Genomic DNA, 20,791 nt, shown 5'->3' with positions numbered 1-20,791 from the left:
TCACCCAGGAAACTGTTTTTCCATCCCAAATCACTAATGAGCATGAGTCATTGATAATGGTGAAGAAACTTTTTGCTACTTCTATCTCATGTATAACATATCTAAGAGGCCTGTTTCCAGAGAGCTCATATGGAGAACGCCATTTGGATGGTAAAGTTTAACTAAGTAGTTACCTTGGCTGTTGTAGCTCTTTCCTGTACTTGGCAGGGGTAAATCTTTCAATTCTCACAGTGTGCTAATTCCAAGTCATGGGATTGTTCTTCAAGATCAATTTGCTAATTCATTTTCCATTTTAATTTCAGTATGTTTAGTGGTTTTACTTATAGGAATCATTAGTTCCTGGCTAGATACCAAATGACAGACTGAGAAGAAAAGAAATCTCTATAGATAAGCCCGGTAATTCTAAACCATACCTATAAAAGCAACAGCCGATCAAAATCTATTCGGGTGTTGTAGATTTGCACTGTTTTTTGCCTCAGTTGAGTTTGTTCTTTGAGGTATACTTTGGCATTGAGGCAATTTAATGGAGCCAGGTGAAAAACTCTTCTTCCTGTTAACACATATAAATATACTGGAAGAAAAGCATATTCATGCCAAACCCATTTGTTGATTAGCATGGATAGACAATTACTAGTCTAATCAGCACTTTTCTTTTCTCAATTGCCAGGTCTCCTACTTTACTCCCTTTTATTTATTGTGTCTTAAATTGATGATCTCATTTCCTTATATTACAAGCTGTTTCTGGCTCCTTTCCTTGTCTTGTATTGAAAGAAAATAAATGTACCTAGGACTCTTCAATTTTTAAAAATCTTATTATTAGCTTAAAAAGCTGGATTGTGATAACAATTCAGAAAATCTTGCTGATTTGTCACTAAAATGGGAACTATCATTTGGGAAAATAAATGTAGAGAGCTATAAGTTTCCTTGTATGATCTTATTTTTCAAGATCTAACTTTAAATTCTTTGCATCTGTATTTAACGATATACCTTGGCCTCATTCCAATTGAATTTTCTTAACATTTCATCCTCTATACTAGCTAGCATCATTGAAATGCATGTGTGCTGTAAGTACAAAAGCATGACACTTGCAATCATGACAACTTCATTTGTATCATATCTTCTTTTGGTCTATAGAATATAAATCTGTAATAGTGAATGTGTTTATATGTAGCACATGGTGGCATTTCTCCTTGTTTGGAACAGAATTGGAAAAAACTGGAAAAAGGCATGTTTGGGGTGATTAATTAAGGGCTTATTGTGTGCCAATCACTGCCCTAGGCATGGGGGGCGGATGTTAAAAAACAAAATTCAGCTGAGTACATTTGAGGATCTAATTGGTTTTATTCAATGATTCATGAATAGTGCAGCATCCAATCTAGCAAATAGGAGCTCTGAGGAGCAGTACAAATTGTTAGACTGTTATAGGCAGAAACAGGGCAGGACAAGGAAGTCATTAGTGAAAGAAAAGAAAGGTTTATTTCAGGCAAGGTCACCTTCCTTGGGAGGGGGGAGGGTGGGGGTCTGCCATGCAGATTACCTCACAAGTGTTGATCAGGAAATTCCAGACTGACTGGTTAAAGGTTACATTCTTGCAATTAAGTCTTGGTTTGCTCCTCATGGGGGGCAAGTGACTCCATTTTAGGCTCACTTTTTCTTCCTTCTCTCCTCCTTTCCTTCTTTCCTTCCTTCCTTCCTTCCTCCCTCCCTCCCTCCCTTCTTTCCTTCCTTCCTTCCTTCCTTCCTTCCTTCCTTCCTTCCTTCCTTCCTTCCTTCCTTCCTTCCTTCCTACAGAGGTAATACTATTACTTATAGCTTTATTTTTTGTGGTAGTTTTAGTAGAAGTTGTATGTCTCCCTCTCAGTGTTCGTTCTTAAAGTAACATACATCATAAAAATGCTCAGTACTCCTATGTCACTCTCTTTTTGGTAATCTCTAAATATTATGCCAACATGGAATAATTTTCATGTACCTCAGTAGAGGTAGAGGGAACATCAGTTTTAGGATAGGAAAACAATATGAAAAGGTGAAGTGACATGCAAAGTCATACATGAATCAGTGATTGATTTTGGATTAATCTAAGCCAAAACTTTTTTTTTTTTTAAGATTTTATCCATTTATTTATTTGACAGAGAGATAGAATACAAGCAGGCAGAGTGGCAGGCAGAGGGAGAGGGAGAAGCAGTCTCTCCGCCAAGCAGGGAACCCGACGCAGGGCTCCATCCCAGGACCCTGGGATCATGACCTGAGCTGAAGGCAGACACTTAGCTGACTGAGCCACCCAGGCGCCCCTAACCCAAAACTCTTTTAATACGATTTTCCTCTTCTCTAACTGTAGTAAGGTAGTTGAATTTCAGATGGAAATTAATATTTGAGAATAATCCATGGGAAAATTTTTCATCTTTATTTTCATTTGGGGGAGACAAATATGAGAGAACTGACTTGAGATTGAGGTACATGTTTTAAATTGGTTAATGGATATGGTCTCAATAGTCCCTTATGATTACTCGGAATTCAACAGAAGCAAAGAAGTGACACAAATTGAATGTGCAATCAACTCAGTTGTGCTGCACTGTAGAAGGGAAGACTGCTAAACTATAATCAAAATTGGAACTAAGCTAGTTTTCAACATAGGATTTATTTTTAGAGTAGATATTTAGAGATTCAAAATGTTTTTATAAGCTATAAAACTAAGTTATATAAATAAAATAGTTAAAGGAAATACCCTTATTTAGCATGGACAAATTTAGTACAGTAATCATTCAGTAAAGGAAAATACACTGTGTTTCTGTTTTTGTAGACCTCAGTTTAAAAATCCTTCGAGAAGATAAAAAATGTCCTGGGTCACTGCATATTATCAAATGGTAAGTAATTGAAATTCCACAAAAGTTGAACATTATTTTTATCATGGCTGAAATTACCCATAAGACTTTATTTGGTAAGATCATTTCCTTAAAACCTTTTCTTCCTTTCTTTTTTTCCTTCCTTCCTTCTTTCCTTTTTTTTCACAATTTCCTGGAAATTTACATCAATATTCAATATAATTTTAATATCCTGATTTAATTTTGTTTTTAAAAAAAATGGACTTGTATAAAGAAAGAAAAATATTGTATGCCTGAAACAAATATAACACTGTATGTCAACTTCAATAACAAAAATTTTAAAAAGAGAAAAATATCAATCAAAATTTGATTACTCATCATATGTGTGTTAGTATTCTAAACATTATGGGAGGCAAAAAGAAGAATAAGATGTGGTTCTCTACCTTTAAATTGCTTACCTATTATAAAGATCTATCAACATATTAAATGACACTGTTTTAAAAAAGAGTTCAAATGGGAAAGGTAAAATGATTACCAATTTAATGTACTTAAAAGCAAAATATATAAATCAGTTCTATATCTTGGAATTTTTTTGGCTTTCGCATCTGGTCCAAATTGACATCAAATATTTATTTCTTGACAGGATCCAAGGTTGTTTTGATGCTTTGGAAAAGAGATACGTAAGAATGTTTTTAAATTTATACCAGGATTAAAGACTTATCTTTTATACCTTAAAAAAAGTTTAGCTTTTATTTTGTTGTTGTGTATTAACAGTGCACTAGTGCCTACATTTGCATTTATGAAAGTTTCTTTTTATGTCTTTGTTGTCCTGTTGATGTCTTGTTTTCATCAATTAGAAAGGAAACCTTCATTTTTCTCTTTTACATACGCATATCTTTTTGACCATAGAATTTCCTCTGAAGTCACTGGAAGAGATCCAGAGGATGTGGGACAGGGGAGACAAGAATCTGGCATTTAGCACATTAAACATGTTCAAAATAGTTGTGATTCAATTCACAGATATGAAAGGAAAAAACAGACTTGAATAATTAGTTTTTATTCTATGATAGTTATTTTGTTAACTATGTTTGGTGCATGTATATAACCTGTTTCCTCAAATAGCTAGTATTATACCTTGGATTTTTAAAAATGCAGCTTGAATTTTAAGTATATCAGATCTTTCTTGCTACCCAAGACTGCTATGAAGGTATAAAAATTAGAGGCTCTAGTCCTAGTTGAAGAGACAAGATGTATATAAATGAACCTTCTACCACTGCTTCCCCTCCTTTTCCCCATCTATATCTTCTTTTAACTCCTTCTCAATTCCTATTCCTTTATAAGGAATTTTGAGGTGAATAGCCTTATAATAGATTATTTAGTTGCACTCATACATTTCCTTTTTCAGTGAACAGTTATTTTTTATGATTTATTCAACACTGACCTGGGGGACTGAGGGATACAAAATTAAAACAGATACGGGCTTGTGCACACAAAGATCTTCTAGAGCATGGCAGAAGAGAAATGATACTCATATGCGTGGCTGATGATTAGCTATTATACATTGGCCCAGCTGTGCCTATTGTTAAAATATTGAAATACTCTGTAATGGGTGGTAAATAGCTGTTTTGCTGAGACCCTGAGTGACCCCCACCATTATCTCCCCCTCACTTCACCATTGTCTCTTTTGGGATCTCTCCAGACCTATCCATAATCTAGCAACTAAAGGGTTAACATCTGGCCCACGGGGCGCTTCCAGGAACCCAGCTAAGACTAAATTGGCATCCTTTCTGATTCTGGGCTAAGTTGGCATCCATTCTGATTGGCCAGTACCTGTGTCCTATTAGGCTAGTAAATATTGATTTTTTTTTTCACATCAGCTTGATATTTTTGTGTAAAAATATCAGATATAAGTACCCATAATATTCATTAGAAATTAATGCATGCTAAAGGAAAGATACTGCTTGTGTACAATAGGAATATGGAAAAGGAGGGGTTGTATCTATCTAGTAAGGAGCATGAAGGAAATCTTTTGGAGAAAATGGCTTTTGAACTTTGAAGGCCCTTAGTATTTGGACAGGTTTAAATGGAAAGGGTCATCACCAGCATACTGAACACTATTCATTCATTCTCCACCATCCGTTCATTTAGCAACATTTCTTGAGCATCCATCATTGAGAGGCAGTGCAATATAGTTAAGAACACAAGTTTTGTAATCAGTCTAAAGGGAATCCCAGTTCTGCACTTAACACCTGTGTGATCTTGGGCAAGTACCTACCTTTTGGTACCTTAGTTTCTTTATATACAAAATGGCGGATAATAACAGAACCTCTTAGGGTTGTTTGAGATAATGAACTAATCTAAAGCACTGGTTTTCAAATGTTAGCTTGCATTGGAATCACCTGGAGGACTTGTTAAAGCATTGCCAGGCTCCATCCCAAAATTTCTGATGTGAGAATTTGCATTTCAGATAAATTTCAGGTTTGTTGACACTGCTGGTCTAGGGACCATAGTTTGAGAACCACTGATCTAAAATGTTTAGAACAATGCCTGGCACATAATAAGCACTATGTGTTAACTCTTTTTCTCTTTCCTCCCTCATTCCCTCCCTCTTCTCCTTTCCTTTATCTCTCCTTCCTTCCTCCCTCTCTACCTTCTCTTGTTCTTTCCCTCCTTTCTTCTCTCCTTCCTTCATTTCCTCCCCTCCTCCCTTCCTTTCTTATCTATTTAATCTGTGCCAGACATTGTATCTAAATACTGGATGAGACAAAAATGAGAGAAAGATGTGATTCCTCCATTCAAGGAGGTCACACTCTAATAGCGTCACTTGTTAAATAATTACAATGTTACATGTACTAAAAGAGCAGTGTGATGTAAAAAGATTATCTACCTCGTTTGATGGATTTATTTTACTTAAATGACTACCTGTATGACTGAATCGATTAAATTTACTGTTTTGGGAGATTAAAAGACAATACCTTAGATGGATGACTTAGACTCATTGTTAGTATCTTAATTTCCTACTAGGAAATAATTAATGTGTTAAAAATAGTTTGAGTAAAGTCAAGTTTGAGTATCTAGAGATCTTGAAAGATGTTCTTCTGTTGAAGATGATGATTATTTCTAGTTGTGAAATTTTGGGTGATTTTACCATTTTTTTGTAGTTCATATTATGCTCAAATTCTTTAAAGTAAGTATGTAGGTATTTTTAGATAATTATTATAAAGAAGAGACTATATTGTACATAGCCTCCTAATCTGTCTCCTTATTCCCATTTTCAATCCCCTACCATTCCAACTCACTATCCACATTACATTCTTTCAGAAATCTAAGTCTTTTTTTTTTTAATATTTTATTTATTTATTTGAGAGCGAGAGAATGAGAGAGAGAGAGCATGAGAGGGGAGAGGGTCAGAGGGAGAAGCAGACTCCCTGCTGAGCAGGGAGCCCGATGCGGAACTCGATCCCAGGACCCTGGGATCATGACCTGAGCCAAAGGCAGTTGCTTAACCAACTGAGCCACCCAGGCGTCCCTCAGAAATCTAAGTCTTATCATATCAATCTCTTGCCTGAAAATCTTCCATGGCTTTTAAAATAAAATTTAGAGTCCTTCACAGAGAACCTGTATGATCTAGTCTCCACCTGCCTTTCCAGAAGTCATCACTCTCACCATTGCTAACCATGTTCAAGCCACACAAGGATTCTAGAACATGCCAAGTGCCTTTTCCCTTTGTATGTATTGTTGCTTTTGCCTGCAAAATTCTCTTCCCTACCCATACCTTTTACCTGGCTAAATCCAATTTATCCTTTAGGTCTCACCCTAAATATTTACTTTCTTAGAGGGGTCTTCCCTGGCACATACCCCCCCACCCCAGCCTAGATTGTCCTTTTGTTTAATGTTCTCAAGCACCCTGTGCTACATTGTCATAGCAGTTAACACAATTGTAATGATGTACCTGTTTGCTTTTTTGTTTAATGTTTTCTCTCCTGTTGGTCTGCATGTTCCCTGAGATCAGGGGCCATGTCTCTTTTTGAATGAATGAACTATTAATCAAATAATTAATAGAGAGTTTCACTATGTAGTCTCAAAATCAATTGTATGCAGTAACCAAAATAACCACACAGTGTCACTAAAGTTTTAGTCCTTTGGGTGAAATAGGTGAATAGTTTGATATGAAATTATGGTTGGGAAATTTTCTTTAAAAAAAAATTTTTTTTTTTTCAATTTTAACTAGGTTCCGTGACCATCGTGGGGCTTAAACTCACAACCCTGAGATTAAGAGTCACATGCTCTAACAACTGAGCCAGCCCTGGTCCAGAAATTTTCTAATTTGTATTCCAGTTTTTAAATTTTTATCAGAGACTAGATTATATCTCTATATATTGGCTTACTCTTTCAAGCAGAGAGAATCTGTTTATAGTAATATATATGTAGGTAGGGCAAGGGTTTTATAGACCTATCAGACTTTAAAATTTTTACTTTAGTAGATTAGTTTCAAAAGACAATATTTTGGAGATACTGGTGGCATATTTAATATTTAGTAAAAATGAATTATTTTGTATATCTTTTGCCTCCCAAACTAAAATATAACTTTTAGATAGTATAGATAGTTATCTTTTTTTTTTGCATCCCTCCTCTCCAGCAGAACCCTATATATGTAAATTTATACTCACTTGAATGAATGAGTGAATTAGTATCTCTTTTTTAGATCTTCTACCCAAGTCTTTGGAATCTCTCTGAAATAATTTTAATTAGCCTTTATTGAAAATAACAATAATATCAGCACAAGTATATAATAACAATAGTTTTCTTTTCTCTTGAAGCTACACATGGCAGTACTTACAGTAAGTACACACTTAAAGACCAAACCCATGTTTCTACTATGTTGTTTTTTTGGCAAGTAAAACATTAAAACAGTACTATCCCCACTTCTTCCTGAATTTCTTTATCTGTCCTATGACATTTTGGAATTAAAAAAATAGAATCTACCAGAGTTTTAATGAAAGATCACAAATTATGTATTTCTTAGGTATATTACAATACATGGGAAAGTATATAGGACATACTATCTGCTTCACATATTGGCTATCAGGATTTCATTTTTTTTAATTACCTTATAGACTTGGAGTGTTTGTTTTTATGGTTGTGTAGACTTTTTTGAAGTTTTGTGCCCTTCTGAGTATAACATGCTATGTATGGTTAAGAATAGAAAGCAAATGAGAAGATAATATAGAAAGTCTTAGATATTTGATTTATATTTTTAAACCATAACAAATTATCTTGAGATATGTATATCTCAGTCCTCAATTAATAGAGCACAATTTGAACTCTTCACATAGAAAATGTATTCTGTGAGGAGTAACCTAATAAGTTTCAGAAATTAAATGTTATTTATTTCTCCTTAAACAGCTTTATACAAATCCCAAGGAACCAGAGGTAAGGACACACATTGAGAAGGGATTATATTTAAATATGTTTACCTGAGTTGAGGCTATTGATTATGTTACTAGATTACTATATGAGCAAAGTAACTCACCATAAGCTCTTCCAGTGTGTTTTATTATAAACTTCACCAATTCTTTATTATGAGATTTTAAAAACTACTTAGGGGTGTTAAAAAAAAAAAAAGCGTAGAGGAGCCTATTCCCTAACATGTTAAAATTAAAAATCTCTGCATGTATAAAACCACGTTTTATTATTTATTTTAACCAATTCTGAATCCTTTCTGTTTGTGGCCTTTTGGAAAATACAGCATAATTCTAAACTTTTCCTTTTTTTGCCAACTAAATTCTCCCCTATTTGACCTGTTCATAGATTTTTCAGATCTTTACTTCTTCTTTCTCTCATAATTTCTTCCCTATTGAATCCTACTCATCTTCAAGGCCAACTTATGTTCAAATCTCCCATGAAAGCCTCTTGGCCTATGCTGTTCACACTAATTTCCTCCTTCTCCAAATTCCTTTTCTAATGGGACCCCACAATTTAACACTCTCAGTTGATTCATGTAGATTACTTTATCTCTTCAACCAGATTCTGAATTCTTGAGGACAAGTGTCTTGTCTTGTTTTCTGTCTCCCAGAGTGAATATCATAGTCCTGGACATGTAATAGTTACTTGTACTACTCTGTGGCAATGGCATAGAGATGGAGGGAGAAGCCCTCTGTTCTTTCTTCTTCTATTCTCTGTATTTTCCTCCTAATTTTCTTTCCTTCTTCTCTTTCCTTTTTCCTTGCTTTCAATTTTCCTTCTTAAGCCTATGGATTTAGCGTAATTGGTAGCATTCAAGACTAAATTAAGCATTTTTAGCCTTTAATATCCTTTCTTTGGAAGATTATAAATAACTGTTTAAACAAGGTGGAGGAAAACTGGTACATACAGGTAGGTAACAATTCCTCAATGCCTGAACTACCCCTTTTTATCTTTGTCTCTTGTTTAGTTTCAAAATGCTTTTTTTTCCCTTGTAGGTTTGAGGGGAAGCTTCCCAAACAAAAACCTTCTGATAAATTGTTAATAAAGTGCTCATTTTCTTAATGCAATGAATTATTTTGTTTTCTTGTGCATATAAAACTCTTAATCTGAAACCAGTGCTTTTGCTCAGTGAAATGCTGAGCAAATTTAACTACAGAAAACTTAGGGTGGAGGGTGTATGTGGGGGGGGGGCGTGCTGTTAAAATGAGCTTGATGCCGGCAAATAATAAAGTTCGAAAACAAAAGCTTATAATGCGAAGTGCTGAGCTATCATTTATAACCTAGAAAAAAATATTTTGAATGCTTACAGATCGTTCCATATAACAGTGATCCCCAACCCCTGTGTGTCCATGGTACACTTTTGATTGATAAAAGTTTTAGTGTCATGTTTGAGGGTATTAAAAGACTCAAAAGAACACCAAACAAGTCAGCAATAAGTACAGTATAACTATGGAATAGTAATGTTCATAATGCCTAAAAGTATCCATGGGATTGCACTATTTTATAGTTTATATTTAGCATCAAGTTACTGATACAACCACTTACCTCCCTAATCTCATTCTTTTTTTGTTGTTGAAGATTTTATTTATTTATTTTGAGAGAGAGCGAGTGAGCGAGAAGGGAGCACAAGCAGGGGAGAGTGGCAGGGGGAGAGGGAGAAGCAGACTGCACTGAGCAGGGAGCCCAATGTGGGGCTTGATCCCAGCACCCTGGGATCATGACCTGACCCGAAGGCAGACGCTTAACTGACTGACCCACCCAGGCACCCTTCTCATTCTTTTATATACTCACAAAACAACATTCTCATGTAGACATAGTCTTTTGGTGTTTATCTAATATTGTGCCATGTTTCTTGACTCTTACCTGTAGAAGTATTTCCTTCTCTAAACAAAACTGAAGAAACAATAGCAATATTAACATATACCTGAAACAAAAATATATTTTACACATGGATTAAAATTTGTAGCAATCTTGTGCAGAGTCTGTCATAGTACAATAGTTGCAAACCTCTGTCTTAAGTGTGCTTACCCAGTCCAGGGGCCAGTGGAGTTTTGGACATTGCACAAAGTTGCAGTATTTCTGTAGTAGAAGTTTTGTTCTGGTTGCTCCATTTCATGACAGAGGTGAATTGACAAAAGTAAAGTAGTGAAGAGGGATAGTGTAGCTTTCCTACAGTTAAACACTATAAAATGTGTGGAGGGTATTAAGTTGTGTAAACCAAAATGTAAATATGTTAAGGAAAGTTTTACACAACGTAATGCATGATAGAACTATAAAGAATGGCTGTGGGGGCGCCTGGGTGCTCAGTCGGTTAAGCATCTGAGTCTTGATTTCAACTTAGATCTTGATATCAGGGTGGTGAGTTCAATCCTGGTGTTGGGCTCCACCCTGGACATGGAGCCTACTTTAAAAAAAAAGAATAGCTATGTATCAATACTGTGAGGACAAAAATCTTATTGTTTCACCATCTATTCCTTTGTGCCTATTGGAGGTGGTCAGCATCCATTTTTAATAGATTATTTCAAGAACTGAACTATACATGGTCTCTGTTTCTAGCCACAGTTTGGTTTTAGAAACTTTGTTTTAAAAAAAATCCTTGTAGGATAAAATCCTAATTGAGGGTGAACTCTATCCTGGCTGAATGTTTATTCCACAAATATTAATTGGGTTCCCTTTATGTTCCTAGCACTGTTCAAGGTATAAAAACACAGGAGTTAATGGGATAGACAAGGTCCCTGCTCTCTGGAAGCTTACATTCTTATATCCTTGAGGGAGAATAAACAATAAACAAACAAAAATGAGCAAAACAGTTTCAGATAGTCCTAATGCTATGAAGAAAATAAAAGAAAGGTAGTGTGCTGGAGAGTGCTGAGGCAGGGAATGGAGAAGGAGGGATTGGAGTATAGTCTGTGGAAGGCCTGTGGAGCTAAGCCTGAAGGGCCAGAGAAGTCAGCCTATGCAGGTCTGTGAGAGGCAATGGCACGTGATTGGCAGAATAGCACAGTGGTTAACATTGTAGGTGCTGGAGTCAAATCCCAGCTCTAACATTTACTAGCTTCATGTATAATGAGGATAATAATACCTACCTCAGAGTACTGACTGCATAAGAATGAATACATGTAGAGCATTTAGGGCAGTGCCCAAATATTATCATCATCTACTGGAGACAGCATGTTCCAGAGTATCGCTGGGCAAAGGCCCTAAGCTACAAGGCATCTTGTGAGTTCATGCCCTGAGCCTGGAGCTTAGTGGGTAGGAGAGAAAGAAGCAGAAGATAAGGTCAGAGAGGTAGACAAGGGACAGATGTGTAAGATCTTGTGGGATAAAGTAGTTTTTGGATTTTATTCTAAGGGCAACGGGAAACCATTGGGGTGTTTTAAGCAAAGGAGTAACATGGTCTGATTTATATTTTCAAAAACCCTTTTTGGCTATAGAACAGAGAATGAATTACTGGAGGAATACTTTGCAAGCAAGGAGATCAGATGAAGAGAGATAGTAGTGGTTTGGACAGGGTGATAATAATGGATGGACTTGGGATATGCTTTGGAGATAGTCTTGAAAGTCTTGCCAATGGATTGGAATGTGAAGGGAGGAAAAAAGGCTATATATGTTGCTATTGCTTTGGTATCTGAATATATTCAGTATGATTAACAGAAACCATCGTTGAGTGGTTTAAAGGCCCATCTTTATTAGGCGACACATTAATCTGAAAAGTAGGAAAATGTTTTATGCAATGTTAAGAAGAGACCAATGCTTGCTGTCAATATATCTTCTGTCATAATCAGAGTCAGATTGAAGTTATAAGGGATTAGCATCTTGTATAAAACCATTGTAAACATAACTCTTATGAATTGCTTCAGGGGCCAAATAACATGTTAATAAAATTATCAGCTGCTAAAGGATCTACTCTTGTTATAATTAAAAAAATAAAAGATAGCTCAGAGCATTGAAAAGCTAGAGTTTGTTGTGAAACTTGGGCAGGCAGGAAGAATAGACATGGTTTGCTTGGCAGGGCAATTACACCAGCATGAACAAAGAGGATGCTGTGTATCTTGCCTGTCTGGGGTGAACCTGTTGTGGTAGGCAACACCAGTGTCACATACCTCTCCTACTGTACTCACAAAGCAGCCTTCAAAATTTTGTTTGATTTCCCAAGTAGACTGTCTTGCTAGAAAAATATTTTATCTTTTAAATTAAGTCCACTACAAATCAGTTGTCTTAGAGTTTAAGCAGCATGAGCCAATTTCTCCAGGACCTGATAACCTGTGATTAAGTTGTTTGCTAAGGTTTTAAGATCAGTAGAGCTGGGGGAACAAGTCTTAGAGTAAAGTAACAGAAACATTGAGACTTTCTGATCAATCCAACATCCTCATTCCCACAATATCAAGACCAAAAATTGAAACAGATGAATGAAGGGCATTTTTTTGTGTTCTGCTTACACTTACACACTTTACCTCTCTTTCGGACTTTCTCCAGATCTGTGGACAAGCTGTACAATGTATCTGGGCCAAACGTTTGCTTCAACTACCAGATAATCATGTTATTTTACATGGAGTATGTCTCTTATGAGGATATGTTTCCCTCTTTGTTTCTAGCTTTCTTAACAGTGAGGAGAGCAAATAGCAGTGGTATCTGAGTTTTTAGTGCAGGATCAAAAAAACAAGACCTGATGTCATAGATCCTGGTTCCTTTTTGAATTTTTCTAGTTTTCTTGTTGCCATTCTGGTCTTCCCTGAATTACTGTAGTAGCCTCTTAATTGCTCTCATGATTTCCACTTCTTCCTTCTGCACTATTAAAATAGCCAGGGTGATCTTAAAAACATGCAAATTACACCCATGCTTAAAACACTTCAGTGTATTTCTGGTTTACCTAGAATAAAATCCAAACCCCTTATCATGGCCAATAAAGCTCCATATCCTCATCTCCTACACTCTCTTACTTGCTTACTCATTGCCAGCCACTTGGCTTCCTCTTTGGCCCTGAAAGAGGCTTACTTTCCTGCTCTAGAACTTTGCACTGCTGTTCCCTCTGCCCAGGATACTCCGCCCTCCCCCAGATCTGCACGTGATCCCCTTTTGTCATTGAGGCTCAGCTCAAGCATCATCCCTTAAAGGCGGCCATCCTTGGCCTTCCAAACCAAATTAGCACCTCTCCCTTCTATTCTCTATCATAGCTTGTGCTTCGTATTGTTCACAGTACTTATTACTATCTGAAATTATTTTGTTTACTTATTTATTGACTGTCTCACCAGTCTGTCTATTCCAGAAAAACAGGGACCTTTTTTGTCATGTGCACCACTTTGACTGCAGCGCCTAACACAACGTAGACATTTGATAAATATCTGTTACATGAATGAATGATTTCTCAACTGGTTTCACTGTCATTATGCCAGGTCAGATATTTAACTCTGCCTCTTAGTTTCTCCAGCTTTGAAACAGTAACAATAGAATTTGCCATCTAACTCATTTTTAGCATGGAGGAGAAAAATTAAGTTATCTTTACATTTGGAAATACTACTCCTGAATAATGTTATGCTGTGAAACAAAGAGGTATGTAAGTAGTATAATAGGTATACAATAAAAATATTCCTCACCTATTACCAGATAAGGTTCTGGATTTCTTTTTTGTAAGTAATTTCTTTCTCTATTCCCTTTGATATTTCTAGAAAGTGACTGAGATATACCAGTTCAAATTCAAATACACAAAAGAAGGAGCCACTATGGATTTTGACAGGTAGAATCTAATTGTTTAATGAACATGAGAAATAGGACTGAGGTAAACATAAGCTTCTTGAAGCCATAGATAGGCCTTGTATTTCCTTTGTAACTTCCCCACTAATCCTATAAAAACCCTCCATTAATAATAGTAATAATTGTTCAAATTTCTGAAATCCATGGATGAAGTTGGTGGGAGTAGAGTCTTCCTTTGCTTCTTTTCCTCTTCTCCTCATAGGTGATGTTAGTGGGGTTTAAAGGAAGTTAAGTTTGGTGGTTAAGAGTTCCAATTCCTAGAGACCTAGCTTGGAACACTCCATTATTGGTCTAACTTTGGACATATTACTTAACCTCCCTAAATATTAGTATTCTCATCTGCACAGTGGAATTAATAATATTTACATCATATGGTTGCTGTGACTATTAAATTATAATACATATACAAAGCTTTGCCCATACCTGGCATATGTTAAAAGGCCAGTAAATGGTACCTGGTGGTAGTGGTAGTGATGGTAGTGGTCCTTGGAGGCAGTGGTGGTTGGTGGGTGGCATAGCAGTAGAAATTATATTAATGAGGCTGTCTACATGGTGTTGATTGAAGAACTCCATAAGATTCTATTTAGACACTAACCTGAAGTTTCTCAGTTGCTATGCCAAGATATTAATCTTTTTTGCCCTTAATATAGCCAGACTGGATCTGGAGTAAATGAAACCCCTGAACTATTTGCCTATAGATACAAACATTCTCATCTACTTCTCCCAATCTGTCATACAAATGTAATTTTTTATGTTTGTCCCAGTATGGAAAAGACTGGAAAGCACTACTTTTTCCTATCAAGTTTAAAATGCCAAGTTTTAGACATACTAGTGGGTTAAAGAGCAAAGACATGGGTATTTGCTTAAAAAGATCCCTGGTGTAGGTGGAGATGTTTTATTGAAGAGCAATATTTATTCCCATCCCGGTAGCTTTTGGATTCAGAAAGATCTCAGTTTTGCTGATGAGATGGAATAGAAGTGGAGGGGGTGGGTGGTGGTGAAAAGGCCTGGGTGGTAGAGGGCTCCAAGTCAGGGGAATGAGTGCCCATGAAAGGAGCAACTCTGAAGAGAAACGTGGCCTAATACTCAATTTTCTGCTGTTAGCTCTGTCTTGTCATTTACTGCAGTTTGAAGATTTCTCTCTGAAATTCACTTCCTTAATTATCCTCTCATTTGTAAAACTTGCAGACAGCAGTAGGATGTGCAGAGGAAGTAAGTTTTAGGAATGAGAATTAAAATATTAATCATCATAGGCTAGCATTTATATAGCATTGTACAGATTGTACAGCACTTTCTGTACATATTCTCCCACATTAAACAGTTGCCTTTTACTCTACAAAATTTAAATATAAGTACTACTGGCAACCGGATTAATCTCTTTTGTTATGAAGGCACATATGCCAAGTGGTGAGCAGTAAAACAGAAATGGCCAAATCTTTTGGCTATTAAGGAGGAGAGAAGGTAATGCATATTAGTAATCTCCTAGAAACCAAAGGTAGACATTTATTTAAATGATCAGTCATACAAAATTACCTTATCACCTCTTCCATAGTAAAGATAATTTCCCTTTTAAAAGAGTACAAGGGAGTCTTGAGATTTTACATGGATATGATTTTATGAATATGATGTATACTGAAAGATCCCATGAGCTAAATGCTATAGCCCTTCACTTGAGTTACCTATTTCAAATTGGTTAAATCTTAGTAGACAAAACTTTGTTGTTCAAAATCAAAAAAGGAGCAGATGTATTCACTTAATAATGTCTGTTTTATGAATCCACACTTCCTCCAGTAGCTCAATTACTTAGGATTATTATTCACTATTGAGTGCTTACTATGTGAAAGACATTGTGCAAATATATTGCAGTTGATAGTCCTTCCTAGAAGCTATTCAAATATGAAACCAATTTGGGAAGAAAATTTTGGAGAGAAATAAAAAAATATTTAGAGTTAGAAGGTAATTTGGTTCCACTTGTACATTCATTCATTCATTCCACAAATGTTTACTGAGTATTTACTCTAGCTGGCACCAAACAGTACTGTGGACATGAAAGATAGAGCCACACATAATCTAGAGGGGGGCGTACAAACAATTATACATAGGAGTAATGTATAAGAATTATCAGGGAAAACTTCCTTGAAGAGGTGACACATGAGCTAGCTATTAAAGGATGAATTGAGGAGAGTCAGGAAAAGAAGTGGGAAAAACACAATACAAGTAAAGTAAATGGCATATGCAAATGCACGTGGGTGAGAAGAAACTGGGTAGTAAATGCAGATGAGGTTGTAGGTGAGGGCGTGGCTGCTCATGAAAGGCATTGTACACATACCATTCTTGAATTTGATTGAAAGGTGATGAGTGTAATAGAAGAATTTTAAGCAAGAGAGTGACATGAGGAGATTTTCCTATTAGGTATATTATTGCAGCAGTAGCATAGAGAATGTTATTGCAGTGTAGACAAGAAGAAAAGCGAGCAGAATAGATAGCCATTGTTGGAATCCATGTAAGAGGAAGGGACATCTCTGACAGATAACCAGATGGAGGAAGGGCCCAGAACTGATGACCAATTTTCAAATAGAAAATCTGGAAAGGTGTAGAAATGTGTATAAGCTTATCCTGCAAAGTGAGCTAACTGATCTAGAGTGTCTAAATGACTTGACACAGCTCATTCAGTTAGTTAGCAGCAGACCCAATATTAGATGTCAAGTCTCCTAATTCCAAATCCATTGTTCTCACTATTATGGCATGTGGTTATTTGTAACTCAAATTTTTAAAAAATCAGGTCATATTTAAGGGAACTTGCTACTTAAGAAATCCATTGTATATACATTGCAGAAAGTACAATCACTGCTCTAATTTACATTCTAAAAATGGTCTCAAGTGTCCTGATATTTATATTTATTTGATCATATGGGTAAGAGTTTTGTTCTTTTTAAAATAGAGTTTCAGTATTACATATGATTGAAAAGTATGCTGTTTTTCTATATGGTTATAGCAGTAGTACAAGCTTCGAAAGTGGGACAAACAGTGAAGATATTAAGAAAGCCAGTGTTCTACTGATCCGTAAATTATATATACTGATGCAGAACCTTGGACCCCTTCCTAATGATGTTATACTTACTATGAAACTCCACTACTATAATGCGGGTAGGTGGAGACCTCTAGTTAAATTCCTTCTTAAGTGACAAAGTAATATTTTACATAGAGAGATTTTGCAAGCATCTGAAAGATACCTGTTGCTACACATGAAAGATTAATTTGACTTTTATTGAAACTCACAGTTTTCTTGGTTTTCTGCCCTTTTCATTTTGCAGTGACTCCACATGATTACCAACCCCCTGGTTTTAAAGAAGGGGTAAACTCACACTTCCTGCTGTTCGAGGGGGAGCCTGTAAACCTGCAAGTGGGATTGGTCTCCACTGGCTTTCATAGTATGAAAGTAAAAGTCACAACTGAGGCCACCAGAGTATCTGATTTGGAGAACAATCTCTTTCAGGAGAACAGCACTACTGAGATTGTTCATCAGGGTCTAGACTTCGATGAAGAAGAAGAGGAATGCAACAATCATGTAAGGCAAAACTTTATCGAGCCTCCATTGTTTCAGTTAAACACAGCTAACATTTTTAATTCCCTCATAGGTTATATCACAGTAATAGTCCAATGGAGTATGTCAGGTATAAAAACTAAAACAAAATTAGCCTCTGACCTCAGGGAGTCTTTATTGTAAAAAAAAGTACTGTACTGTAAAAAAAGGGAATATACTTTGAAATTGTCCATGATTATAAGAAAAAAAAAAAAAGACCTTCCAATATACTTCTTTTAGAAAAGGTACCCATAAACTTAGAAAATTTGGGATTTTCTTTTTTTCATTTATAGGTAACATTTTTAGGATTTAAAAAATATTCTAGGTATTCATTCTCACTGGAAATATAAAGTTCTTGATTACTGGGATAATTGAGTGGAGGGAGGTTGGGGGAGAAAAAAGTTATAGATAAACTCAAGTCAGAGTGAAAACAAAATGATAGTCAACTATTGGTTATGTAGAGAGAGACAAGCTTTGGGGCTAGGTCTCTGGGGAAAGCCAGGGGTCTGGGGTGTTTGGAACCACTGGAGCCAAATGGGTAGGGCTCTGAGCCCTTTACTTTCCTACTTCCTCCAGTAGAGACTTGGAGTTGAGTACTTGCTACGGCCCCACTGTCCTAGGTAAATCCACACCCTGTCATCTGGGTAACAAAGTTTACTGTATGTCAATATTGTATTAAAAGGGTTCTGAGTTAGACATAAAAATTTTTCAGACTGCTTAATGGGAGGTGATGCTATAAAATCTTTTCAGGAGCTATTTTCAAATTAGGATGCTAATTTATTTGCTTGAGATAATTTGAGTCCTACTTAAAGAGATGACTATAGTAAATAACTTTTGAAGGTTCTTTCTGATTCTTTAAATCTGTGTTATATTTAATATATTGAAAAGAGGTCTTAATTAATATAAATAATATAACCAAACAAACAGGTTTTTTTTTCATCTTTAGTATTTTCACAATGTCACACATGCTAATGGCTTTAGAGTTTGATGCAATTTTCTTCTGATCCTGTTCCAGAAAGATATAGTTAACATAGGCTGGTTTTAAAAAAAAATAAAGGTTAAGAAAAGAATGGGCATGTTTCAACTGGATTTTTATCTTTTAAAATTAAGAATTTATCTTTTACCAAATGAAATGAAATGAAAGTGGACAACTTGAGAATGAATAATTCAATTGATAGATTAAATAAGACACGTGGTAACACTTTCCAAGCATATGTTTAGTAGGAACTATATATACAAAAATCAGGACTTTGTGGTAAACTCATTCAATTCAACTTGCCAATTATATGAAATAATCTAGTAAGTCTAGTGAACAGCTTTCTGACACTTTGTCACTGAAAATTCTGTTGTTTTCCTTTATGGAACACACACCCACACACACATACACATTCATACACAGGTATACATATATAGAACATTTTATTCTTTTAAAAATCATTTTATTTTGAAAATATCACGCATACAGCAGAGTATATAAAATAGTATGTACAGTTTAAAGAATAATGAGAACATCCGTATAGCCTCCATTCAGGTTAAGAAGTAGAACATTGTCACTACCTTGGAAGCCACCATGTGCCCCTTCCCCATTGCACCCCTTCCTTCTCCTCCAAATGTAACCACACTCCTATGATAATCCTTCTATTACTCTTCTTTATAATTTTACCATCCATGAGTATATCCACTTGTTTAAAACTTTTATATAAATGTAATCATACCCTTGTTATTCTTCTATGATTTGCTTCTTTTGCTTGACCATCAAAAATGAGATTTATCCATTTGTGTGTGGTTGTTCATTCATTTTCACTGCTGTAGAATATTCTACTCTTGATAGAGTTTCTTTCTTTTTAATTGTTATAAGCATTCGTGTACAAATCTCCTGATATATATTTACAAGAGTATCTCTAGAGAATATACCAAAGAATCCTAGGGCTTATACATTTTCAACTTTATTAGTAATGTAGAACTGTTTTCCAAAGTGGTTGTACCAATTTGTACTCTACCAACAGTGGAGGAGAGTGCTCTACATTCTTGCCAACACTTAATATTATTTGAGTTTATGTTTTCTGTCTATCTACTGGATGTGAAATGGTAATACTTCATGATTTTTATTTGCATTTCCCTGGTTATTTGTAAGTTTGAGCATCTTTTCATGTGTATTGGCCATTCTGGTTTTCTTATATATAAAGTAACTGTTCAAGTCTTTCATTTCTTTTTCTATTGGATTATTTATCTTTTCCTCATTGATTTAAAAAATATGTTCTGATTAATAATTCTCCTTCACTTATTTATGTTGTAATATTTTTTCCAGGTTTGTGGCATATTGTTTCACTTTTTAAAAGATGTCTTTGGTAAAGAGAAGTTCTTTTTTTTTTTTTTTTTTCTGGTAAAGAGAAGTTCTTAGTTTTAATGTAATCAAATATTTTCCTCTAACATGTGCTTTTGAATATTCTTAAGAAGTTTTTCTTTACCTGAGGTTGTTTATAATACAGTAGTACTGCCTTATCTGTGGTTTGGCTTTCTGCAGTTCAGTTATCCTCAGTCAGCTGCAGTCTGGTAGTAGATAATCCTCCTTCTGACATATTGTCAGAAGGTCAGTAGTAGCCTAACACTATGTCACAATGCCTGCATCACTCGCCTCACTTTATTTTACCACATAGGCATTTTTTTTTAAGATTTTATTTATTTATTTGACAGAGACAGAGATAGTGAGAGCAGGAACACAAGCAGCGGGAGTGGGAGAGGGAGAAGCAGGCTTCCCACTGAGCAGGGAGCCTGATGTGGGACTCGATCCCAGGACCCTGGGATCATGACCTGAGCCGAAGGCAGCCGCTTAACGACTGAGTCACCCAGGCGCCCACCACATAAGCATTTTATCACCTCACATCATCACAAGAAGAATTTGAGTATAAAGTAAGATATTTTGAAAGGGAGAGCGACCATACTCACATTACTTTTATTACATTACATTGCTGTAATTGTTCTATTTTATTAATAGTTATTGCTAATCTCTTACTGTGCCTAACTTATAAATTAAACTTCATTATAGGCATGTAAATATAGGAAAAAACATAGTATATATAGGGTTTGGTACTATTTATGGTTTCTGGCACCCACTGGAGGTCTTGGAATATATCCCCTGCAGATAAGGGGGACTACTGTATTCTCCAATATT

The 20,791-nt window shown here is 35.7% G+C and overlaps 1 protein-coding gene across 1 annotated transcript in view; it reads left to right on the top strand.

The window, feature by feature from the left end:
* HORMAD2 (HORMA domain containing 2) overlaps window positions 1-20,791 on the top strand; it is an 82,677-nt gene that overhangs the window by 6,939 nt on the left and 54,947 nt on the right. The window contains exons 2-9 of the mRNA XM_021703551.1: window positions 9-150; window positions 2,798-2,861; window positions 3,463-3,499; window positions 7,640-7,660; window positions 8,226-8,252; window positions 13,952-14,019; window positions 17,032-17,183; window positions 17,351-17,604. Coding sequence (XP_021559226.1) covers window positions 9-150; window positions 2,798-2,861; window positions 3,463-3,499; window positions 7,640-7,660; window positions 8,226-8,252; window positions 13,952-14,019; window positions 17,032-17,183; window positions 17,351-17,604 — 765 coding nt within the window. The remainder of the gene's footprint in view (window positions 1-8; window positions 151-2,797; window positions 2,862-3,462; window positions 3,500-7,639; window positions 7,661-8,225; window positions 8,253-13,951; window positions 14,020-17,031; window positions 17,184-17,350; window positions 17,605-20,791) is intronic.

Source organism: Neomonachus schauinslandi, chromosome 14, assembly GCF_002201575.2.
Source record: "Neomonachus schauinslandi chromosome 14, ASM220157v2, whole genome shotgun sequence".
Classification (NCBI taxonomy): Eukaryota; Metazoa; Chordata; class Mammalia; order Carnivora; family Phocidae; genus Neomonachus; species Neomonachus schauinslandi.
This window is presented reverse-complemented; position numbering and strand designations above follow the sequence as displayed.